Below are 23,798 nucleotides of genomic sequence, written 5' to 3'. Positions count from 1 at the left end.
TTACTTCTCCAAACTCGCGCCGGCGTGTACACTTCGGTACCTACCGACAAAAGTGGCTCACCACAAATAAAGACATAAACCTAAACAACTGGCCGTCTGGAAAAGTAACAGCTGGTGTGCTCCACAATGAGCGACGACACAGACTCCCCTCCTGAGAGGGAAATGAAGGTAGGCTCCGTTATCCACACAGTATGTTGACAGGCTAGCATGTGTGAGCTAATGTTTGCTAACATCCTGCCAGTTCGTGTGCTATGTAGCACACGTAGCTTAGCCTTAGCTGGTGAGCTATCTGGCTTTATTTTTTACTTTGTAAACCAATCAACAAATATTCACAGAGCTGCGTTTATAAACGGGGCTGTGTTTTGACAGAAGTTAAAGAGAAGTGAGTAACAGTTAAAACTATCAAAAGGCATTTTAACTTTCTCTTTCGAATGCTAGTTTGTTAGCTTGTAGTGTTAGTGATGTGCTCTTTGACATTTGAGCACAAACATATTCTAGGGGGATTTTACACCAGCCTGTAAAATAATATGCGAAATGCTTGTGGATTTTCGGTATCGCAGCACTCACACATGACGCATTCCCTGCGTAGCTCTTCCACTTATTTCTGGGCGTAATGCTTTGAGCACCTGTAATGTCAGAACACTTTTATCAACCTGAAAGTATTCATATACTCATGTAGACGAGCCATCATTAAAATGACAGCACTTATCCTATGTTCATGTCAGTAAAGCAATAATATACAAATCATATTGCATGAAACTATTTAGAGTCCCACATACTATACTATACTATACTATACTATGTATAAAATCTCTCCAAATACTTTTTTAATATTTTTCCCCCATTTCTTCTTTTGCAATTGTCATAATGTGCATTATAACCCTCACTATTTTCTATATGTGACTCAATTGATTGAAAATCTCCAGGATATGCAACATGCTGACAATATAGTTGCTGCTGAATGTTTGACAGTAATTTTAAGCTATTATCTCTGCACTGGATTTTTACTTTTGTTTTCTCATAAAGTTTTTTAGTGAAATGTGTTGTTTTTTAACTTCTAAACAGACGGATTACGACACATTTTAATCAAAGTAATATTTGTCAAATGTGAGTCAAAACATTCATAGCTATTATGGGTTATGTCTCAAAGTGGGGTTGCATAAAGCACAAAAAGGATATTGATTATTAAACCTTTGTTATATGATATTGAAGACAATTATTTTTCAATATACATTTGTATAGAATTATTGCCTAGGCCAGGCCTGCGTTTCCTAATTATCAATTTAGGTTTGTAGCTATTGAACTGAAGCTTTGTTTACCAGCTGGTCGCTCAGAAGTAACAAACTTTGTTTGTCTTTGTGTTTTAGGATTTTCAGTTTCGACATATGAAGAAAGCCAGAGTTTTTGATGCCCCGGCGGATTTGCCAAAAGAAAGATCTAGTCTGCTTACCATCTCGAACAAATTTGGTTTAACTTTTGTTGGGCTCAACAGAACATTCAAAGTTTACCAAACTCGAGATATACTTGCTGCTGATAGAGCTGATGGAAACCCAAATGAAATAGGTATGAACATGACTTTACAGGTTTCAATTTTTACACGTTCCTGTTCTGCTCGACTCACAATTCACTCCAATGTTCTTCTTTGTTCTAGTCAATGGGATAACAGCTTTGGCAGAGGTGACTGTGGAACTGGCTTTGCACAACTTGGCTCTCAGTTGTGATGATCTTACCTTGTCAGTATGTGGAATGTCTGAGGGGGCGGGCTTATCCCTCACTTTCTATGATGTCCGAACCTTTATGAACAAGGTGACTTGACTTGTGTTTACGTCATGCTTATTTCATGTTCTCGTTTTTTTCGTTTTGCTTTTAGTGTGCCCAAAAGTATTTCTCTAGACTGAATCATGACAGTCCTCTAGTAAATAGCTGCCCACTGTTGATGACTGGTGGAAATTAACTGACTATTGGGAAATCACTGGGCTGTTCACAGAAAAATGTTCACACTGTACACATAGGAATACAGAGTCTTATTCCAGACAGGAAGTGTCTGATGGAAAATAGGTGTAAAAATTAGCTGTGGTACAAATGATACTGCAATTAATGTTTTGTGAAGCTTACTTTATTTTTTCCATGTGACAGAGTTAGCATTTGCAGATACTGCTAATACCTGGGAATGCATTTATGCATGCATGGTCATTTTTAATAGTTTTTATTCACCATAAAGTATCCAAATTCATCTTACTTTTTTGTATTTTTATTTTAGTATGTACATAATACTTTTTTTTGGAAATTACATTGCACTGTTTTTTAGCTGTATATTTTTGAGTCTAAATCTAGATAAATCAAGGTACTTGACAACCACATTTTCTAGTACTGCCTGGGTGTAATTTCTTTTGGATTTTGGTTTTGATTCCTGTTTTCTTTTCTTTTTTTCCAGGAGAGACTACAGAAGTTACCTTTTGCATCACTGCAGGCAGCTGTACCCTCTGGCACTGTGGTGCAGGACCTGAAGTGGAATCCAGCACAGGCAACCACTTTGGCCGTCTGTCTGTCTGATGGCAGTATGATGATTTTGGATGTTACAGACAATGTCAGAGTGCAAGCTCAGCTACCTGCTTCAAGTGCCATCACCTGCAGTGAGTGAGACTAAGCATAATAGTTAGTTTTACCTCAGCCTATCTCTTGTGGAGAGACTGTGGTTCAAATGTGCCTCAAATCAATTAATGGACTTTCTTTCACACAGTTTGCTGGAGTCCAAAAGGAAAACAAGTTGCTGCCGGAAAAATGAATGCCACCGTCAGTCAGTATACACCAGTGAGTGAATCAAATTAGTTATAATCAGAAGTAAAACACTTTTTGCTCAGTGAGAGCTGCAGCTCCAGCACCTAGTGAGATGAATAACTTTTTTTTCCCTCTTTCCAAAGACATTAGAAGAGAAGAAAGTTATACCTTGTCCACACTTCTATGCCTCTTCATCTGATGAACCTGTCAAAGGTAAGATGGATGCTCCCCATCTGTAAAAATAAATAATACTACATACACTGATCTGCATTCATAATGACATGTAAAGACGGAGCTTGTCTAAGGGGCACACTCGTCTTCATGTGGATGAAGACATTTCTTGAAATTATTTTTGCTGAAAGGTTTTCAAACAAAAACATTGTATTGGGGAATTTCTTTTTCCATGTGGATATGGCCTAATACTAGAATATGACATTGTTTCTTTTACTTGCATTTCACTGTCATCGCTGTGCGTCAGGCAGATCTTTGACTCATGTTTTACTTTCCTGTTGCCTCTCACAGCTCTGGATGTGCTGTGGCTGAAAACCTTTGTGTTTGCTGTGGTATATGCTGCTGCAGATGGATCCCTCGAGACCCCTCCTGAGCTAGTGTTGATCTCCCTCCCTGTAAGTGCAGCCTACATAAATCACCTCATCATGTTTGGCTTTTTGTCAGGTTGCACTCCTGCAGTCTTCATCGCTCCCCTAATTATTGCCAATGCGGATCGTATTTGTTTTTTAAAATTCCCATCAAGTTTACCTGAAAGCCAACATAGGCTTCTGTATTGTGATCAGACTCTTCCTGCAGTTGACATGCACATGCTTATCATGGCACTTGTTATTTGAGTGTTTTTAGTTGCAGAGAACCACTCTTTTTAAAAGCTCACCGATGCTTTTGTTCATATCAAGTGTGTCACAGATTATGAGACTGTAATTGGATGTCAGTGGGCCTCATGGGAATAGATGTCTGTTATTCTCAGTATTTGGAGGTACATGCTTTTTTATTGATAATAAAAATATAAAACAACTCAGATATGTGCTTCCACTGTATAGAAATGTAAACATTTGTTCCATCGTGTCAATATTCCTTCATTAAATGTATTATAAAAAAGTTAATTCAGTTTCATTTTGTTTCACTTTGTTTCATTTTTACAGAAAAAGGATGAGAAGGTGGAAACAAAGTATCTGAATTTCAGTGACACGGTGTACGGCAGCTGCACTGAGCGACTACACCACTACTTCCTTAGCCACATCGAGGACTGGTAGGAAGGTTTCACACTTTGCATACAGGCATTTACATTAGAGGGCCTGATCACTGTCCTCCTACAGACATTGGTGTTAAGTCATGTCTTGTTTTGTTTAATTGTGAATTTCTTTCAGGGACCTTGTGTTTGCAGCATCAGCGGCTTCCATTGAGGTCAGCGTCATAGCCCGACAAGACGATAAGGTACATTATTATTAAAAGCCAAAGATTTTAAATAAATTCCTCTTGTGACTGCTCCTTCTGCTAATCCCAAATACAATTCAGAGATTGAGTTATCTTCTTCTTTTTTTTTAAATTACAGTAGATCTGTGTTAACTAGAGCTGCAACTAACGATTATTTTCATAATCGATTAATCTGTCGATTATTTTCTCGATTAATCGATTAATTGTTTGGTGTTCAGAATATCAGAAAACCAAAAAACAAAAAATGTGGATCGGTGTTCGTCAAACCTGGAAATGATGATGTTCTCAAATGTCTTGTTTTGTCCACAAACCAAAATGATTCACTTTTGATGATTTCTTTATTATCTAGAGCAAAGAAATGAAGAAAATATTCACATTTAAAAAGCTTAAACAATCGGAAATCTTGTTTTAATCATGAAAGAAGCTTCAAACCGATTATTCGATTATCAAAATAGTTGTCAATTAATTTAGTAATCGATTAATAATCGATTCATCGATTAATCGTTTCAGCTCTAGTGTTAACATTAACACAGTTCACATGAGTGAACTGTGTTAACAACACTGATTGCCAATTCTGTGTTTTATGTAATTAAGGGATTGTATTTTAATTTCTTCATGAAGTTTGGAAAACACACCAAGTATCTGAAAACCTATGCCCACAAATTATTGTCCTTTTTAGATTTGGGAACTTTGGATCCTGGAAGATGCAAGTAGAGCTGAGCTGCCAGTGACAGAGACAAATGACGACACTCTTCCCCTTGGCTTTGCCTTAGACTTCACCAGCCAGCAGGAGATCTACATCAGTAAGGACATATAATTGTATTTTCCTTTTTCACCTGTTTGATGTACTCTTTTACTTGTTGGAAGGTTGTATCTCTTGAGTAAACTCCTGCTTGCAGCAATAATGAAACTGAAATCACAGTAGAAGATTAGGCAGATATTGAAACAGAGCTCTCCTTCTTGCATTTGCCATCTATGTGTTTGAGTCTCCCTAATTATTAGCAGTGTCTGTCGTGTGACTGTATTCACTGTTTTTCACAAAGTACTTATTTGATAGTGTGGTTGGTGTTCAGTAAAAATGCTAGTACGTGTTGGTTTGTACTCAGCTGGACACTAGTGTTCTTATCCATCCTGATATGCTTGTTTTTATGAACACACATGCCAAGTCATGTTTTGTAGGTTTTAAAGCACAGTGGCCTTCTGAGTTTGCCATTTCTAATTTCTATAAATTAAATAGTTGCTGTTGTTTTTTTTCATTCTTAGAAGCGTTTAAGATCTCCATGATTGGAGGGGGAGTCGAGGGATTGAACTTAACTTTCAGTTTCAGGTTTCTCAGTGCATACAGCATCCACTGCAGTGTTCTGTTGCAGCATGTGTAAAGAATAGTGATAAGCTCCCGTCTCAGTACACTGCTTAATCTTAAATGGCCCAGTCTGTTAGACATTCACGTAGATCTGCCGTTGCTGTCTAGTCACATCTCTCCGTGCACATTCCAAGAACTCCTTTTCCATCGAGAAACCCCCCCCCCCCCCCCCCGCAATTTGAGCAACATTGTGACATGATTGTGGTAGATCAAACCTTTATCCAGAGTGAGACATTGGATGGGGAAAGCGAAGGGAGGTTAACAAGAGTGTTATCTGTAGAGAAAAAAAAATGCTCTCATTAAAATGGCTCAGACAAGCTAGAGGACCACAACAAACAACAAAGCACAGACACTCCTGTTACAGAATGCTGATGAGGTTTACTGTGTGCCTCTCCCTTCTGTTTGCAATCTCTTTCACCCACCATCTCTGTTTTTTTATACCATCTTTCAAACTACAGTTTCATAACCAAGCTGAAACTATCCATTAGATGCATTTTTTTGTTAATTTTTATTTTAGAAAGAATATTTTTTTACATTATTTTTTGGGATTTGTCTGTATGTTAAATATGCAAGTGTGTATATAGTATGTATGAAGACAATAAAACTTATATAGTGTGATAATGAGAGGCATATGCAGTAAATGCATGAATAAATATACAATTGTTTTGTCCACAAACAGTGGAATGATACAGATTTTGGTTTTTTTTTTTTAGCAAAGAGCTTGTTTTAATTATTTAAAAAATTCTAAGAAATTAATATATCATAAATTCAGTTGACAATTCAGTAATTAACTAATAGTCGATTAATCATTTCCGACCTAGATAATAGTCAGAGAGAGTTGAGTCATTGGTAATTAATGACACCCTGATATGTTATGAAATGCTGCTGTAAGGCACATACATTGCTGATGTATCTGAAATAACTTTTATTTGATATATGAATGTTAAATGTTGGCTTACACTGGATTTCCCGTATTTGTTTGAAGTCACAACACACTGCATTTTTTTGGAAAGTGCAAGAAAGTGGGTGTGAAGAGCAAGGAGGAATTTGGGGGTCTGGCATCCAGTGATGAAATCATCATAAACAGAGAATCCATAGTGAGCAGTCCAGCACTTAACAATTTCCCCTGTGCTCTGGTGTAAAGTGAAAGCTGTGAAGAGATCACATTTTCTTGCCAAAAGTCTGTTTCTGTTCAAAGTCAGTTGTTCTCAGATATGGCTCTCAGTTTTTAATCAAATATGCTCGTTTCCCACCAGTGAGTGTTAAAGATTTCCCCTGATTCTTTGCTCTGTGGAAACGGGTCAGAGATGTGTGTTGGGGTGTTAACGCCAGAGAGAATTGTCTTAAGAGTTATGATTGATATGTTTTGTGACATTATGGTAAACAATATTTCATTTTGCTATACACCATGGAGACAAGGTTCTCTCTAAATGTTTTTTAACTCTGTTTTTATATCCCATCTTCCCTCCCTCTCAAAGCTGATGAGAAGACCTTACCCCCAGCACCCACCTTGCTAATGCTGTCCACAGAAGGATTACTCTGTCCATTTGCTCTGCTCAACCTCAATCCTGGGGTTAAGCAACTGGTCTCAGCTCCTGGCCTGCTCCCTCTGCAGGGGGAGAGACTGCCCAAGCCAGGTAAGAAAGCCAGTGAATCAGACATGAATTCGGTATACGTGTTTCACTATTATTTATAACTGTAACACCTCACAATATGTTTCCTCAACTAATAATTATCTAAAATAGTGTTTGCCAGATTTTCCATTTCCCGGTCTTGTGCCATCATAGGCTCTTAGTGAATTTGGACATGCCATACAGTTGTTTCTAAAAGGACTGTTTTTGTTTGAACTTCAGTATCCCCCTCGTGTCCTGTGAAGTTCCATGGCTCAGTTTAACAGCCAGAGACTAGTTAACAATAACACATCTAGATATATCTTATATCCTAGATATATGATTTAAAGGATGATTATTTTTCTTCTAACTATAGGTTTAGCTTTTTAACTACATATAAACATTTGACTTGTGAGGTCTTACGTTATCAGCTGATAAATTAGTTCTCATTTTATTTTCATTAATTGCCTCGAATGAGAATTTCTTCAAGTGTACATATTCATATTCTTCGAAGAAGAGACTCCTTCAGAAAGGGTCAAAACAATATTTATGCAAACTTCTTTGAAGTCTGAGGGAAATGTGGCTGCGGTTATCCGAGCTACTTCAGTTGCTTCTAAAATTAGACAAAACTGGCCAAACATGTGATGAGATCAAATGACATTTATTTTCTGTTCACAGGTTCATTATCAACTCAACCACCAAAAATGACTGCCTCCATCCCTTCTCTGCCTTCCACATTCCCAAACCTTGGTCTTATGCCAGCAGCTGCTTCCGCTCCTCCAGCCTATGCAGCCGCTTCCCCTGCTGCTCCCCCTGCTGCTCCATTCAGTTTTGCTTCTACAGCTCCTTATCCAGTGTCATCATCTTCATCAAGTTTCACTTTCTCAGTCCCAACTACCTGCTCCACTTCAGTGCTTCCAGCTTTCTCCCTGGGGGGAACCACACCCTTTGGCTCAGGATCCTCTGGCTTTTCCTTTACCTCCAAACCTCCGTCAGACACTCCCTCAGCACCCTCAGCCTTTTCCATCAGCACACCTTCCATCAAACCATCAGCAATGGCAGCCCCAACACCGCAAAATATTGCCGCTGCTTCCCCACAAACAGTTAAACTGAATCTAAATGAGAGGTAATGACCTATTATTTACTTTTGAGTTTGAATTAATCATTCAGGATTGTATACATATGTGCAAATATATACAAATCGTGTGTGCTCTTTCCTAAGGTTTACAGCAGTGGATACATCAGCACAAGCCCCACAGTCCTTTGCCTTCAATCCTCCGCTACCCAAACCAGTTGTCTCCAGTTCCAGTAGTTTGACAGGTCCTGCACTCTCATCCACAAAGCAACCAGCTGTATTAAGTATGAACATTCTGCTACACTTACTTTAATATTGGACTGTGCATGCATTCATGTTATTACTATTTTTTTCAAAGGGTAATGTAGCTCCTAAATTTTTACGATTGTGAATCTAATTCCCATATTGTTGGTTGTGCCTCAGCTCCAGTGTATCCAGTTCAAACAAGCACGCCAGTCACAGTCGTCCAGAAACCGACTCCTGCCGCCCAGGGACGTGTCCAAGCTCCACAGGTTCTTTCTGTTAAATATAAAGAATTCTTATTCATGTTCACATATTAAATAGATTTTATAATTGTTTTATTATGCTTAACAAAGTAGTCACAGTAAAGGTAGTAAACTTATTACTCATCACTTGTGAACTTAAGTGATCAGTGTTTCTCAAAATTCAAAATGATGGAAGCCAGAAAACATTTTTTTCAGCCATAAGCCTAGATAAATCACTCAAATTGATTTATCAATCAATAAAATAGTTGTTGAATTGTTGCAGCACTAAACTGATCACAAAAAAAACAAAAAACACTTGTGATAAATGTACCAATTGGATAAAACATGGTACATTTTGTAATACATGTTTTTGAAATAGTAGTTTTAAGTGTGTGTACATGTGTGTCAACTGTTAGCGGTATGTTTTGATGTACTTTTACTTCTACTTTGCAGGCAACTGTTAGTGCAAAGGTGGTGGAGAAGCAGCCACAGCAAAAGAAAGAATCGGATCATATTATGGCTGGTATACTGGAAGAGGTGAGAATTAACTCTGGGGTAATGAGTGCTGTTTTCAGTTGGCGAAAAAGTATGAGCCTCATTGCCCAAACCATTAAATACTTTTAGTTCTCTCTACACCAGGAGTATGTAAAATTAAAGGTGACACATTGGTGGTTATTAAGTGGACGTTTACAGTGTCCATCCATTCTCTAGTGTTTATCCTCCACATAGCAGACAGGCTGGAGCCAATCCCAGCTGACATAGTATACATTATCATCTTTATTATCTAATACATGTCATAGAAAGGACTTTGCTTTAAATGAAAGACTGATAAGTCGCTCATCCAACTTAGTTCTGGTCATTATGAAGAGTCTGGAGTTTTTCCTCATATGGTTCTGTGACGATGTCTTTGACCTGTCACTAGATTGCACACTTCCAAAAGGAGTTGGATGACCTTAAGGCAAGAAGTGCAAAAGCGGACTTCAAGGTCGGCAGCAATGACGAGATGAAGGAGTTGAGGAAGGAGTCGGAGGATCTCCATATTTTCACCCTGGAGATTAAAGAAACTACAGAGGTGAGACAAAAACATGTTCAGATATTGTTTATACAGAGTTTCCCCTATATGATTTAGCATTTATTTTGTATAAACTCATCCTATTTGTAGGTGAAATTGTGAAATTATCATTCTGTGAACATATTACACAATTGGTCTTATTCATTGTTTGTGCACACAAAACAAACATCTGCTACTTTATTAATTTTTACAGTTGATTATCTAACGTATTATGCTCATAAATTTGGACTCAGTGAAGCAAAAATGTTTTGCAAATACATGAGTCACAGCTTCAAAGTTTGTTTTGTTTTTTACATTTATTTTCTCAGAAATTGTGCTTGCACCATTTTTGTTTGGAAAAACAAGCACAAACTGATGAAAAATACTTTAAACAAAATCTGTTTTAATCAGTTGTTTGTATCTAGATTTGTTTGTCTCTCAGTACAATTGTAAAGCAAGATTTGTCCAAAACTGCACTGTCAGTGCATGTTTATTTATTTTACGGAGTTGATTTAATAGTTTTCATCCCCTATTAAATCAAGCTTTGAACATTTTTTTTGTCTGGCTCTCAGTCTCTCCATGGGGATGTTGGTACTCTGAAGACCACCTTACTGGAAGGCTTTGCTGGGGCAGAAGAAGCCGTTGCCCAGAGTGAGCTGAGCAAAGACAGAAATTACAGACAGCTGTTGTACAAAAAACCTCTCGACCCACGCAGTGAAGAGCAGCTCAAGGTGACGCACAGAAAGACAAATGTCTCGAATGTCTCTGCTAATGGATACTCAAAGAGTATGTTGAATGTTTACTTGTATGACATTCATTTTGTCTGTTTAATTATATATTTTTTGTGAAATCAGGAGATCCGCAAATTGTACCAGTACGTGACGTTTGCTGTGGAAGATGTTAATGACGTATTGAATGTGGAATGGGAAAAACATTTGGAGAAGAAGAAAAAGCCAAAGTGAGTTCAAAATACCTATTATTGGAGTATTTAATACTGAGACGATTTTGTGTTCAGTGTAATTTGTTACGAAATAACTCTCCTCTTTACAGACACATGGTTGTTCCAGGTCGTGAGAGCCTGTTCAATACACTGGCCAATAACTTGTACATCATCAACCAGCAAAAGAACAGACTGGACCAGTTGGTTAAGGAGCTCACTTCAATGCTGCTCTACAACAATACCACTACTCCAGCTACAATAAATGATTCTGCTGCTGCAGCAGCAACTGCTGGGTAGGTACAAGCAAAGAACAAGGACTAGGTGTGAAGAAGTATAAGAGAAACAACAACTCATCGATAAATGAGCATTAAACTTTACATTTTGAGATGTGAGGAGAACCTATAGAATTAGTTTCTTCATACATCAACTTAACTGTGACGTAAATGAGCTACAAATTGAACCAAAGGCAGTTTTTGAATAATTGAAACTGGACAGTTGAAATAAGCAGGTTTTCATAACTGGCAGGCAGCACAATTGCCATCAATATAATCACTATAGTTCATGAATAACTTAGAAGGTTGCACTCATTTCTTTCGGTACAGGATGTGTGCATTCATTCTAAGTATATGCATCAGGACATTTTGAATAGCTCTGAGAAAGGAGTTTTATTGTTTGGAATCAAAGCATTGTGTTTTTTTTGTGTTTAATGGTGGTAGTTTGGAAAGCGAGCTTGAGAGTTTAAGGGATGCACTTCTGAAAGCCAGACTCGATACGACCCCTCAGAAGGCCAAATCCAAATCTACAGGTAATAAGCTTAATAATTGTTTATGTAAAAAAAAAAAACAGTAAGACAAACAAATATTAACATGGACGTTTTTCTCTATCAGTCAAGATTTCACCAGTCAAACAGTCCCAGCTGCGCAACTTCCTCTCAAAGGGGCAGATGCCTCCTGTCCGCTCAACTGCACCAGGTACACATCTCTTACTCAAACTCATTTAACAATGATTACACTAATGTCCAAAAGTTGGGGAGTTGGATGTTGTATGAATGTAAATTTATATTTAACTTGAAGGGACTTATGTCATCAAAATTTGGTTCGCAAAATTATTTTGTTCATTTAAATCTTCTTTACCTATTCTCTTTTAGCCAACCTGTCTCGATCAGCCTTCCTTTCACCTAAATACTATGAGGACTTGGATGATGTGAGCTCTACGTCTTCCCTGTCCCAGTCCCTGGACCCCCATCCATCTCATTTGGAGCTAGAGGAGGAGGAGGAGGAACTGCAGCCAGAACCTCTCCCCATGACTGTCTTAGCCCCAGTACTGTCAACCTCTCGCCACCCAACTGTTGTGAGGACCCCGTCTATTCAGCCAGGCTTTGGCGCAATCCAGTCCACTCCTTTAAATAAAATTCACTCACTGCAGGCTATGGGCTTTGGGCTCAGCCCGATTGCCAGCCCCGGTAAGCAATTCAGTCATTTGACATTCAAAGTCATGAGATATATGTTTAAAATATCACACATCCCATGGATATGGCAGTTTGCATGTTTTGTTTCATAAAGGTTCTTACTGTATCAATGTTTCAGTTCCAACCAATAAAATCAACCTCAGTGGAGCCGAGAGCACTGCTCTTGCCACAAAGACGGTGAAACACGGAGCCCCGCCAACCGAGAAGGCCGTGCCTGTCACCGTCTCTGCCCAGCAGGCTGCAGCTACTGCTGCTTTACGTAGGCAGATGGCCAATCAGAAAATAGGTGAGAAAAACATGCAGCAGTCAACAATGAGTTTTCAATCTTTAAATGTTTATAAAAACAAACAAAAAAAACATGAGGCAATTCTGAGGCCTTTTAATATCACATTGCTATGCCCACAATAATTCACCAGGGGGAGACACAGACAAAACAAAATATGTGAACCTGACAGGTTTATTTATATATATATATATATATATATATACGTATATGTTCATAATAGTTCTGTACAATTAAAACCTTGCAAAATAAACACTCAGCCATCACATTTTAGTATATTTTCTTTATAATAGAAACATTTATTACGTCTATTTTTTGACTCGTATATGCTTTTATGTGTGTTTCAGCAGTTGGTGGTGCTTCACTGACAGAGTCCACATTGAAGACTGTTCCTCAGGTGGTCAATGTTCAAGAACTCAAGGAGAAAGTGCCTGCGGTGTCGATCTCTAAAATAATCGGGTAAAACTCTTGGTTTTTTTTTTAACCTCATGAAAGGTGTTCTGCCACAAATGTTGATAAAGTTAACATTGTGTGCTATGGACGCATTTCATATATCACTCATATCGGGTTGGATTTTGAGAAACCCACAGGCAGTTTTTTATTATTTATTTTCTTATTTCAATTTCAAATAAGAATTATTCTTTCTGGGTACTTTTAGTCTTGTGCATGCAATGCTATAAAGAATTTTCCATTTTATTTAGGTCTACCCTATCCATTTACTGTTTATTATTAGGCATGCTATATTTATGGTCTTAAATCACGTTTGTATCCACTTGGATCTATTTTACATACAGAGAGTAGACCGTCTTTCACTTTAAGTCATCAAGGCTCCAGTGTTTGTTTTTGGTGTCTGTTCGGTATAGATTTATTTGATCAATGACTCCACCTATTCTTAGTATGCACATGACTAGCAGAGGCTGGTAGTCTTTTGAGGATGTCGTACGTATTGATCATACAGTATTACATCTATTCCAAATTCACGTTTTGTGTTATTGTTTGATAGATACCTTCCTAGTCAATATACAGAACCAATAATGCCACCATTTTTTTGTACCTCTCACCAGCTTTTCCATTTTCCAATTATTTTTTTATCAAAGAAACTCTGCTTTCTTTCCTAGCTCGTCAGTTCCAGATCCAGCAGCCCAGGTCTTTGCTACAGTTTCTTCCTCTCAGGCTAAACGAGTAAGTATTACCTGTCACTCACATCTGTCATTCCTCTTTTCCACATGCTCATGTCCCACCGTTGTCGTGTCACTGTATATGCTCAAAATCGTGCAGATTTTGTGTTGTGTCCCCCTCCACTCAACTTTCACCTTGCATATATTCACAGATTACTGACAGTTGTGCATGTGTAGACAGACTATTAACTGCATGGGTGTGAAATGGTTCAATGCCCTCCCATGCAGATGTTACAAATTGCAATTTGATGATAGGGGAATTCCTCACACAAATCTTTGCGCTTGTAAAGGTTCATGTTTAGTCTAATAAGGGCAAACTAAAACATGCTGATCTCCAGCCACGGGAGTGTGTTTTTCACTTCTTCTGTCTTAAGAGTACAGTTCATTGCACATCTGCTGTACGCTGTAGTGTGTGGGGGGGGGAGTTGGATGACAGTTTCTTAATAGTTGTGTATTGGCTTGATTGATTTATTGAATGACGTATTTTTATGATCTATCATAATTAGCATACAATAATCTGTGCCTTTTCACAACTGTGCCATCAGACTCCTATCCAAGGTACCCAGACAATTTCCACCGAAAGTGCAGCCACCCCACAAATGAACTTTGTGTTTGGTAAGCACTGTTTTTATATTCATGCTTAATAATGTATGACTTTTAGTTTTTCGTTTGGATTAACATAAAATAAGGTGGTAACTGTCATTCCAATTTGTCATTGAATTATTTGACTTCATCTACTTTCTCTATTTCAGGTCCACCGTCCAAAGCGGATGTTTCTGTGGCTCCTGCTTCAACAGTGGATCAAAGCTCTAGCAAAAGTTTCTCCTTCACGTCAGGGTGAGTTGTAATGAAAACTTAGAGAAGCATAAAGAAGCATATTAAAATATAACTCATATAATAGCTGTTGTCTGAATAAATATTTAATAGTTGTTTTTGTCTAATGGAATTGTATCATATTCATTTCATTTGATCATTTAGTAAACTGTGGCCATCAGAGCAATATCATTGGTCAGAAGTCTAGCTTTTTCTATTGCAGGTCCTCAGGCTTCAGTTTTGCTTCAGTTGCACAAGGAAGTGGAATATCACAAGGTAATAAAAAAGAGAGCACATTAGTATCAAGTAGTTATAGATGTTGTAAGACGAAGGTGCCCTCATTATTGGTTGTTTTTCCTTATATCTCTTCAGTAAAGGATGCGAGTAAATTTTCCTTCACTGGAAATGGCAAGATGGCTTTTGGACAGACCGAGGAGGCATTCTCCTTCATCTCTAAATCCACGTCCCCTGCACTACGTACTGCATCCCCCACTATTCTTCCAACCCCAGCAGGAGAGGTAAACAAACCTGCCACTACCACTGGCCTCAGGATAGAGCCACAGCCCCCTAAGACAATTGGAGGAGAGACATTGGGCAGTTTCTCCGGACTACGTGTAGGCCAAGGAGAAGAAGCTAAAGACACCACAAAAACTACACCTGCCTCATTTTCCTTTGGGGAAAGTGGATTTGGAATGGGCAAGGGAGCAACACAATTTAGCTTTGGTACAGTTGTCCAGAAGTCTGCAGAAGATTCTACAGGGGCTGATTTGTCCAAGGGGGCATCACGTAGTTTATTTAGACCTCCTGAACCAAATACAAAGCCTGCCTTCTCTGTTCCCCAGCCCAGCTCGACTACTTCAGCTTTACCTACATCTTTCAGTAGTCTTCTTGCAGCACCTTCAGACTCCTCAGAGGAACCAAAAGGTCCGTTACAGCCTTCAGAACCCACACCATCCTCTGTAAAAGAATCTGCTTCTGAAGCTCCCGCTGTAGAGAGTGCCAGTGCCCCAGTTGTACCTGACCCTGCAGCAGTCACCAAACCAGCACCCATAGCAGCAGAACCATCACCTGCTCCGCCTTTGGCAACACCTGCTCCTATCCCAGAACCTTCCTCCTCCATTACTGCACCTGCCGAAGTATCCGCTCCAGCACCAGTCAGTGCTGCACCCTCAATACAAGTCACCATAGACACCACCACCACTACTTTTTCCTCCACTGCTCCTGTGCCCACTTCAGCCGCTGCCACCTTTGGTGTGGCACCTGTCTCCCAGGTAGCACCAGCTGCATTCCAGGTTCCCAATTCTGACAACCCAGGTGCCATTTTTACCCAGCCTACTCTTGTGAAAACAGACAGCAGCTCCATTGGAGTCACATCATTTATCAGTACAGTTGCCAGTGCAACCACCACTCCCACCATCACTGCAACAGCTACTACTACAAGCACTGTATTTGGACAATCTGATGCACCCCCAGCTTCTGCCCTCACTGCCCCGTCTGCCCCCTCAGCCCCTACAGCCCCCACAGCTCCTGCAATCACAGGATTTGGTTCATCTGGGTTTGGTTCTTCAACTGGAACTACTTTTGGCAAAACAGGATTTGGCCAGGTGAGTGGCTTTGGACAGCCTGCTAATAACACTGGAACAGCCAGTGGCTTTTCTTTTGCACAGCCAGCCTTTGGAGCAAACACTAGTGGTGCAGCTACTGGAGGAGGAAATCTTTTTGGGGCACCTACTGCCAGCAATGCAAGTTCTTTCTCTTTTGGCACAAGCAATGCCAACACAGCCAGCAGCACTGGCTCTGGGCTTTTTGGAGCAAGCTCCACCCCTGCATTTGGCCAGAGCTCTGGATTTGGGCAAGGGTCTGTGTTTGGGAGCAACACCACCACGTCATCATCTACAGGATTCAGCTTTGGACAGCCTTTGGGTGAGTGTCTGTCTCTCTCTCTACCTGATCTCTCATGACTCAGTCATAAACTTTCGTAACAGTTTGTGGTTAACTGTATTCGTTTGCATACAAGTAATGTTACATAGTGTTATACTTTAAAGAGGCATAATGATAACATCAACAACGAAAATCAATGTTGTTAATGATAAATGCATTTAGTTTTATCTGGAGGTACAGATAACATTTCTGTTTCTCAGCCATTTGTTTTTTTTAATCTTGAGAATGTGCAACATCAAGGTTAGCCGTGAGAGGGAGGCTGTGGGAAGATATCAATTTAGCTGATCTGTACATACTGTGGCAATAGAAGTCAAATGTGACATTTGACACCTTATTTTGTCTGTAGTGTCCTGGCAGCCCATGTGGGACAGGGTTGTGAGATTTGGGAAGGTGGCATGATGGGAGTTGTCCCATTCCCAAAGATTTTCTAAATTCCCAGTACAGTGTGGGAATGCCTGTCTATCCATTGACACCACTTGTGGACAGCTGATGTCAATGGATCAGCTCAGCAAATACACACTGCTCCTGTCTAAAGAATCTGTGGAGGAGTCCTAAGTTCCCAGTCAGCTCATTCAGTTGAGAAAAAAGAAAAGAAAAGGTTAATGGCATCACCAGCTCCTGTGCACAGCCTTTAGATTCAACAAAGAACATGTCAACCTTGACTAAATTTGTTTTCCTTTTTATTTCAGCTTTCGGTTGCTCTTCTGCCACCCCTGTGTTTGGCCAACAACAGAGCAGTGGTAGTGTGTTTGGACAGGTATTATCCATCACTCTCATCTTTTAGCATCATCTTAACATTCAGGACATGCTGTATGACTCTTATTTCTTTCCCTGCAGCAGCCATCATCTGGTGGGAGTGTGTTTGGTTCAGCCAATACAGCAGGCTCATCGGCAGGTGGAGGATTCTTCAGTGGCCTGGGAGGCAAACCGACTGAGGAGGCTGCCAACAAGAATCCGTTTGGCACCACTGCCTCCACTGGAGGGTTTGGGCAGCCTGCTCAGACAGGTATAGACAGTACAAAACAGTTTTTATTTCCTCAGTGTTGGCAACTATGGCATCTCTACACCTTCCATGCTCTGTGTTTGCTACAAATGTCCAGTTTGCAGGTATAGGTACAGGTGGATCTCCCTAAATAACACCTCTTAGTTGTTCTCGCCAGCTTTAACTAAAACAATAGCACAGCACCAAATGTACTGGGCATTGTTGTTTGCCCATGTGCAACTGCAGAGGCAAACTTTGTGCTTAAGGTCTGCATGTTCATTTTGGAATTGTTAAATCATGACTACATCACACTGACCAAAACTGAATTCTGCTTGAAACCACTGAGCCTGATTGGGAAGCAAACTCACATATCGGGCCGAAAAGTGTAAGGGTACGTACAGGGTACGTGTGCCATCTGCACTAACAAGTGAGAGCAAGTCCGAATTATGAATTATTACAAATTATGACAGAAAATCCTCGAGTGACAGCGTTACCGAAGAATACTGAGAAGATGAAGACATCTGAAGCTTGCCATCCCCCACAATGCACAATGCAAGACCTTACAATCTGAGACTCATGTCCTTGCTGGTGATTCTCCCTTTAAAGCTAATGTTATGTCTGTACCACAACCGCAGACTGTAGTGTCTTCTCCGTCTAGTGGCCTGCCATACAAGAATACGCTATCGCCTACTTTACTACTTAATTACTTACAAAAAGAACAAAATTTAAGTGACTAAAAAAAATTAATTGACCCTCAAACAACTCCCTGGCTGTAAATATTTCTCTCAGACAGTTCTTCCCCTACTAAATACAGACTAGCTGTGAAGTGTGTCATACTTTGCTTCCACATTGGATTGGTCAAGTCCTGTGTTTTTTTTTTGGTGTTTTTTTTTTTTGCCAACAATTTAACATGTTTTAAGCTTTACAAAGAAAGACACAGCATGAAGGTAGTTCCTGATATTTAACTTTATGTTGTTCTCCTGTAAAACCTGAAGCTTATAAGCTTATATAAATAACTATATCGTGGTAAGATATTTTTTTTATTGTTCTCCTCTTAAAGTAAATCATAAATCATCATTTCTTCTCTAGGTGCCAACGGTCTGTTTGGGAGTAGTGGTGCCAAGGCCTTTGGTTTTGGACAGTCCTCGTTTGGTGAGCAGAAATCTAGTGGGACCTTCACCACTGGTGCAGGGAGTGTCGCATCCCAGGGCTTTGGCTCCTTCTCTTCTCCGGCAAAACCAGGTACAACTTTCCCCCAACTTTGTTTTTTGTATTCATAGGATACTGTTTTTGTTTTTTTGAGATTGAGCCAACTTCTACTTTCCTGTCTACGCTTATCAGATAGTTAAAACAACACAGCAGCCAACTTTTGACATTTATTTCTTCTTTATCGTCTGAGTTACTGAAAGTGTCCTTATCGCCTCACCTGAGTGGGAAGATCATTACCTGCCAGTATTGCTGATGCAATGTTAAACTCTCAGAGCTCTTAAGTACAGTGGCATGAGTCAGAGTAAATTGCAGGATTTGTTGAATATTTTTGCATATGAATTTAAAAAATATTTAAACTCTTAATTTAAATAATGTGATCTTGAAAATCACCATTCGTTATAGCCACAGGGTCATGGACATGGAAAGTAGATTTAAATATGTAGACACAATATACAAGACCTTGAACACTAATTACACCACTGTAGTTTATATTTTCTAATAAAGGGAGAAGATAGATAAATAAAGATAGATAAAGACCGTACAGTATATTTATTCCTGAATCACCTAATTGGAACACATCCAAAAAAATGTGGGAAACATGTATGTCATTTTATTGGTAAAACCTGTTTGTCCTACTATTTCATGTCAAAAAAATATCTGCTATTTTGCCTGGTTTATTCAAGACATTCTTGAGCATTACCTACACATGTTGTTAAACTCATTGACAGCTTCTAAATATTTCTTATATCATCATCAGCCAATGTGTAAATTTAGTTTCTTCCTGTCACATTCTTTTTTTGGAAATAATAAACAGCTGCAGCAGCCATCCAGGCTAACCCTTCAGTCCACTGGGATATTGGTACCACTCAGCACACTAATGCCCTATCACTGGCCCACGTACAGGGAATGTAATCTTATTACATTAGCTCAATCAATTATTTACTGGAGCATGCTGGCCGTCAGGCTGTAATTTCAGTCTGCCCTTTTTCCCTCCCACTGCTGCCTCCGAGGCTTTGAGCTAGTGTGAAGTATTCATCCTCTCATTATTCTTCCTCAGCGTATTGTTCCAAAATGGCAATATACTGTACACAACAATACTCATTAGAAATGATGACAGAAAAATCCATTTAGTTTTATTGTTAACCATTAACTTGTTATTATGCTGTAAATAGTGTCGGCTCTGTTTCATAGCACATGTGAAATGTATGTGTACTAATATTTACCCTGGAGCGTGTGCACATCTCTTCACACGTATGTCTGTAGCTCAGAAGGCTTCCCTTAACATTGATGAAAAATCTAATGTTAAAGAGCTAAATCTATAGAAACGCACTATGACTCATCAGTTTTATTTTTTCTTTGTAGAAGCAGCAATGAGGACCACATACCTCATTCTATACGTGCCACTGCCTTTTGTTCCACAGCTTTTTTATCTCTGCTAAAGATGTTGTGTTTTTGCTTATATTTGTCTGTTTGTGAGCAACATAGTTTTCTGGGGATACTGTACTGGCCCAATGAAGAGATTATTTTTTTATTAGTGATACAAGACACAGAAAGCTGCCTTGGGTGGAGGTTTGTCTCCTCCAAGTACTTTCTCCAGTTTTAAAAAAATATGTCTATTTTCCTCTCTACAGGTGGATTTGGCAGCCCCCCAGTTTTTGGGACCCCCCCCTCTTTCGGTGCTTCCCCAGCGTTTGGAGGTGCAGCAGCATTTGGCGCCAGCCCTTCCTTCTCTAACACCATGGGTTCCCCGGCTAATAAAGTGTTTGGAGAAGGAACAGCAGCTTCTAGCATGGGTGGATTTGGGTAAGACATTTTTGTTTATATATGTTCTTTTGTTTTTTCCAGGAATATGTACACATGTTAAATGCTTAAGGAGCTTATAGGTTTAGCTACTTCTCTTTTTCTGTCTGTGACACTTTCACTGCACAATCACACATAATGTTACTGAACGGCAACATTCACCACATTTTTAAATCCACTTGTAACATTAGTGTTTACATGAAACTGGTTGAAAGCTTTGGCAGCGTAGAATAGTGACCACAAAATGGTTCTCATAGTAATTAGGTTCCAAATCGTTGTTCATAATATTTAACCAGTTAGCCACACAATTAGGAATGGGTATCTTTGCAGTTTTTATATGACGTATCAATAATTTAAGCGCGATTGCAGAACCTGGGATGGTTACGTTTGCGACACACCAAAATTATGATGTCACTTCTTGATGTTTTAAGTCGGTGTGCTGCTGTATGAAGTTCTTTAAACCCCACTCTATATAAAATAGATCACCCAGAATCCTTTATCAACCCTTCTGTGTTCAGTCCACTGTGTGCATGTATTTCTATTCCAGTGAACATGGTTGTGAACCCAAAACTGCAGAGATTATTCCCCTCAGATAATCTCACTCTGAGGTCATGCTGCCTGCAGATTAAACTGGCCCACTCATTCTCTCTCCCTCTGTGCGTCTGTGTCTTGCTCTTCTTTTATTTTGCCAATTCTCTCTTTTCAATGAGTGTGGGTCCTGTAGAAGGGATTTACTGCTTAAACCCCATTCTTTCACGTCCCATTTGCATGTTTATTTGGATGGAACGAAAAAAATAAATTGATCGTGAATGCAATTTATTTCTCTCATCTCTCCTCTCTCTTTGTTGGTGCAAAAATATGGCTGTTAAACAGTGTCCTGGGGCATCATTTAATAATTTATTTTGTGTCAACAGACCCAGTCAATGTCTCTGTTAAATGTTTTGTGCCTTTTGATTATACCATATGACTACATCCTCTGTGTCTGCTTTTTTTCCAGGTTTTCCTCACCTGCACCCGCTCCGTCTTTTGGTGCTCTAGCCAATCAGGGAGCTCCTTCATTTGGGAGCATGGCCCAGCAGAGCCCTGGGTTTGGAAATCAGCCCAGTGGTTTCTCAGGCTTTGGACAACAGCCACAGGCAGGAGGTGAGACTACTATTTTAGTAAACTAATGATTTAATGCCTCTCTGCAAGTGGTTGGTCATTACATTTTCTTATCCAACACTTGCTTATCTTTCTTTCTCCCCATTCTGCTGTATTTTTGTTTGATCATGATGTCTCTGAAACACCAAAGGAAACATCTGGCACAAACGTTCACTTGGACCCAAGAATGAAATTAATAGATTTTAGACATCAGTAATATTAAAGGCAAAAAAAAACAAAAAACGTTTTTGCCAAAATACTTCTTTCATTAGATGTAGTTTCTGTGTTGCTTTACCTGTGAAATGTCAAACTAAACTAATTAATAATTTTGTTTTATTCTGTAGGATTCTCTGGAAACACCTTTGGGTCTTCAAACCAGTAAGTGTATTCCATACATTCAGTTTCAGTTCAAGTCATCTGTCTTTTCATGGTGTATGAACTGATGAGTAGGCAGAGACCCAGATTTCGCTGTTCCTCCCCTGCAGCACTGTGCTGTGCCTGTGGTGCTTGAACCCTGCTGTAGCTAACATATTTTCTTCCACAACACTGCTCCTTATAGAACCTTTCCAGTTCAGTATCGCCTCATATGCAACTCATTTACTTCCCATCCTTCATCTTTTCCTCTGCTCTTTATTCATTTGGAGTCTGGTTCTGCTGTATTATGTTATTTTACTCAGTAAAAATACATGAGAAAAGCTCTTGAAATTAATAACTCTGGTTAATATTGCAATAAATACAATACAACACATAGCGTTAGCAGGTATTATTCATTATTCTGATCCTTGTGGGACGTTAGTGTCCCTGGAATGAGTGGTGCTGAGTTGATGCTATAGTATCACTGACTAATTGCCCCCTTGTGATAAGTTTTTCATATTCATCCTACCGTCTCTTCTTTTCATTCCTCAATCCCAGTTCTTACCTCTGCCTCTCCTGTGCTGCTTCTCCCCCCATTTGCAGTTGTTTGTCATTTGGCAGCCAGTGTTCCCAGGGTGTGTTCCAGTCAAATACACATTTTAATGTATACAGGAGAGTGTGGAGACACGACTTGCCATATGAGACACATTCTCTCACTGCTAAAATGATTTATTCATTCATTCTTTCTTCCTTATGTTGCATTTCCAGTACTGAACTTGCTAACCTTTACATATTCTATGACTATGGGTTTTCAAAAAAAAAACAAAAGTATCATATTGTGTCACAGTCACAAAAAAATCTTGCAAATCAGTGTTTCCAGAACTTTGCAAAAATATTCCAATTAAAATAGTTGAACCAATTTCTGCATATTCCTACATGAAATAAATGTACGCGCTGAAAAAAAGTCTGGCTTATAAGCAAAAAAATAATACTTGAATGGCAAAAAACATGCTCAGCCATGCATTTAAATTACTGCAGTGTAATTACAGGACAGGTCATCATATACACATGCCTGACTGCTCTCAAAAAATAGTCAAACGCAGAATACACACAAGTCAAATTTCAGTGTCCCGTGTAAAGCCACAGCAAGCGTATTTGTATGTATGTGTGTGTGTGTCTCTGTGTGTGCACGACACCATGAGAAGAGAGCCTGCCGGCTGTTTGAAACCATGACACGGAGAACGTAGCGATTAGAAAGTTAAACAGACGGCTAATGACTCAAAAAGCAAATATTCATGTAGGCTCAGGGCGTGTAGCTACACACGCTCATCTTTTTTTTTGTCAGCCAAGTCCTTCTCCTTCACATGAAAACCCAGTGGAAAGTGACTGCAGAGCATATGGGGCCTGCAGTGGCCTAAACAGTAGATCTATAGACAATATTTCTTCTTTATGTTGTGTTATGTGTGTACCTGCTCTGTTGAGAGGTTATGTGTCTGCCAAGTAGAGCTTCTGTGTGCCCGTCATCGGGGTTGCACATGAGTGACACATGCGTATCCTGGGACTGAGCTCACAGTAGGCTCATGCAAACATAGCATGCAGCACGGTCAAAATGTAATCAACCCCCATGCACCAACAATCCAAACCAAATTTCTGTTGTTTTTTAAAATAACATTGTCAATATCAGTTGCAACTGTGGTGGTTCAAAACTTACGCATCGTTAGTTATACAGGTATATATACACATCCTTTCAACATAATTTCAACATGAAATGTTTGGTATAGTGATATTTTTAATAGCTATAAGAGGTACTTTTAGTCTAACTTGTAGCACAGATTCACACATTGAAACTCTTTCATTAAATCTCCCTTTCTGCTTTGTTTGT

The 23,798-nt window shown here is 39.3% G+C and overlaps 1 protein-coding gene across 4 annotated transcripts in view; it reads left to right on the top strand.

The window, feature by feature from the left end:
• Window positions 1-23,798, top strand: part of LOC131446400 (inactive phospholipid phosphatase 7-like) — a 55,166-nt gene continuing 31,368 nt past the window's right edge. For 2 of the 4 annotated variants that reach the window (XM_058617593.1, XM_058617589.1), the window contains exons 1-35: window positions 1-168; window positions 1,368-1,563; window positions 1,652-1,806; window positions 2,435-2,633; window positions 2,741-2,811; window positions 2,922-2,991; window positions 3,301-3,404; window positions 3,933-4,039; window positions 4,158-4,224; window positions 4,904-5,027; window positions 7,066-7,224; window positions 7,876-8,323; window positions 8,420-8,556; window positions 8,696-8,784; window positions 9,211-9,294; window positions 9,680-9,829; window positions 10,381-10,539; window positions 10,663-10,766; window positions 10,859-11,041; window positions 11,465-11,553; window positions 11,636-11,719; window positions 11,896-12,210; window positions 12,335-12,502; window positions 12,847-12,958; window positions 13,618-13,681; window positions 14,223-14,292; window positions 14,430-14,514; window positions 14,714-14,766; window positions 14,863-16,413; window positions 17,121-17,188; window positions 17,269-17,437; window positions 18,503-18,655; window positions 20,254-20,425; window positions 21,420-21,565; window positions 21,907-21,940. In XM_058617593.1, coding sequence (XP_058473576.1) covers window positions 127-168; window positions 1,368-1,563; window positions 1,652-1,806; window positions 2,435-2,633; window positions 2,741-2,811; window positions 2,922-2,991; window positions 3,301-3,404; window positions 3,933-4,039; window positions 4,158-4,224; window positions 4,904-5,027; window positions 7,066-7,224; window positions 7,876-8,323; window positions 8,420-8,556; window positions 8,696-8,784; window positions 9,211-9,294; window positions 9,680-9,829; window positions 10,381-10,539; window positions 10,663-10,766; window positions 10,859-11,041; window positions 11,465-11,553; window positions 11,636-11,719; window positions 11,896-12,210; window positions 12,335-12,502; window positions 12,847-12,958; window positions 13,618-13,681; window positions 14,223-14,292; window positions 14,430-14,514; window positions 14,714-14,766; window positions 14,863-16,413; window positions 17,121-17,188; window positions 17,269-17,437; window positions 18,503-18,655; window positions 20,254-20,425; window positions 21,420-21,565; window positions 21,907-21,940 — 5,981 coding nt within the window. In that variant the 5' untranslated portion in view covers window positions 1-126. The remainder of the gene's footprint in view (window positions 169-1,367; window positions 1,564-1,651; window positions 1,807-2,434; window positions 2,634-2,740; window positions 2,812-2,921; window positions 2,992-3,300; window positions 3,405-3,932; window positions 4,040-4,157; window positions 4,225-4,903; window positions 5,028-7,065; window positions 7,225-7,875; window positions 8,324-8,419; window positions 8,557-8,695; window positions 8,785-9,210; window positions 9,295-9,679; window positions 9,830-10,380; window positions 10,540-10,662; window positions 10,767-10,858; window positions 11,042-11,464; window positions 11,554-11,635; window positions 11,720-11,895; window positions 12,211-12,334; window positions 12,503-12,846; window positions 12,959-13,617; window positions 13,682-14,222; window positions 14,293-14,429; window positions 14,515-14,713; window positions 14,767-14,862; window positions 16,414-17,120; window positions 17,189-17,268; window positions 17,438-18,502; window positions 18,656-20,253; window positions 20,426-21,419; window positions 21,566-21,906; window positions 21,941-23,798) is intronic. The other 2 variants (XM_058617592.1, XM_058617590.1) reach the window with 2 other exon arrangements.

The sequence above is a fragment of the Solea solea genome, chromosome 19, assembly GCF_958295425.1.
Source record: "Solea solea chromosome 19, fSolSol10.1, whole genome shotgun sequence".
Taxonomy (NCBI): Eukaryota; Metazoa; Chordata; class Actinopteri; order Pleuronectiformes; family Soleidae; genus Solea; species Solea solea.
The sequence above is the reverse complement of the archived record's forward strand: the minus strand, read 5'-3'. Positions and strand labels throughout refer to the sequence as shown.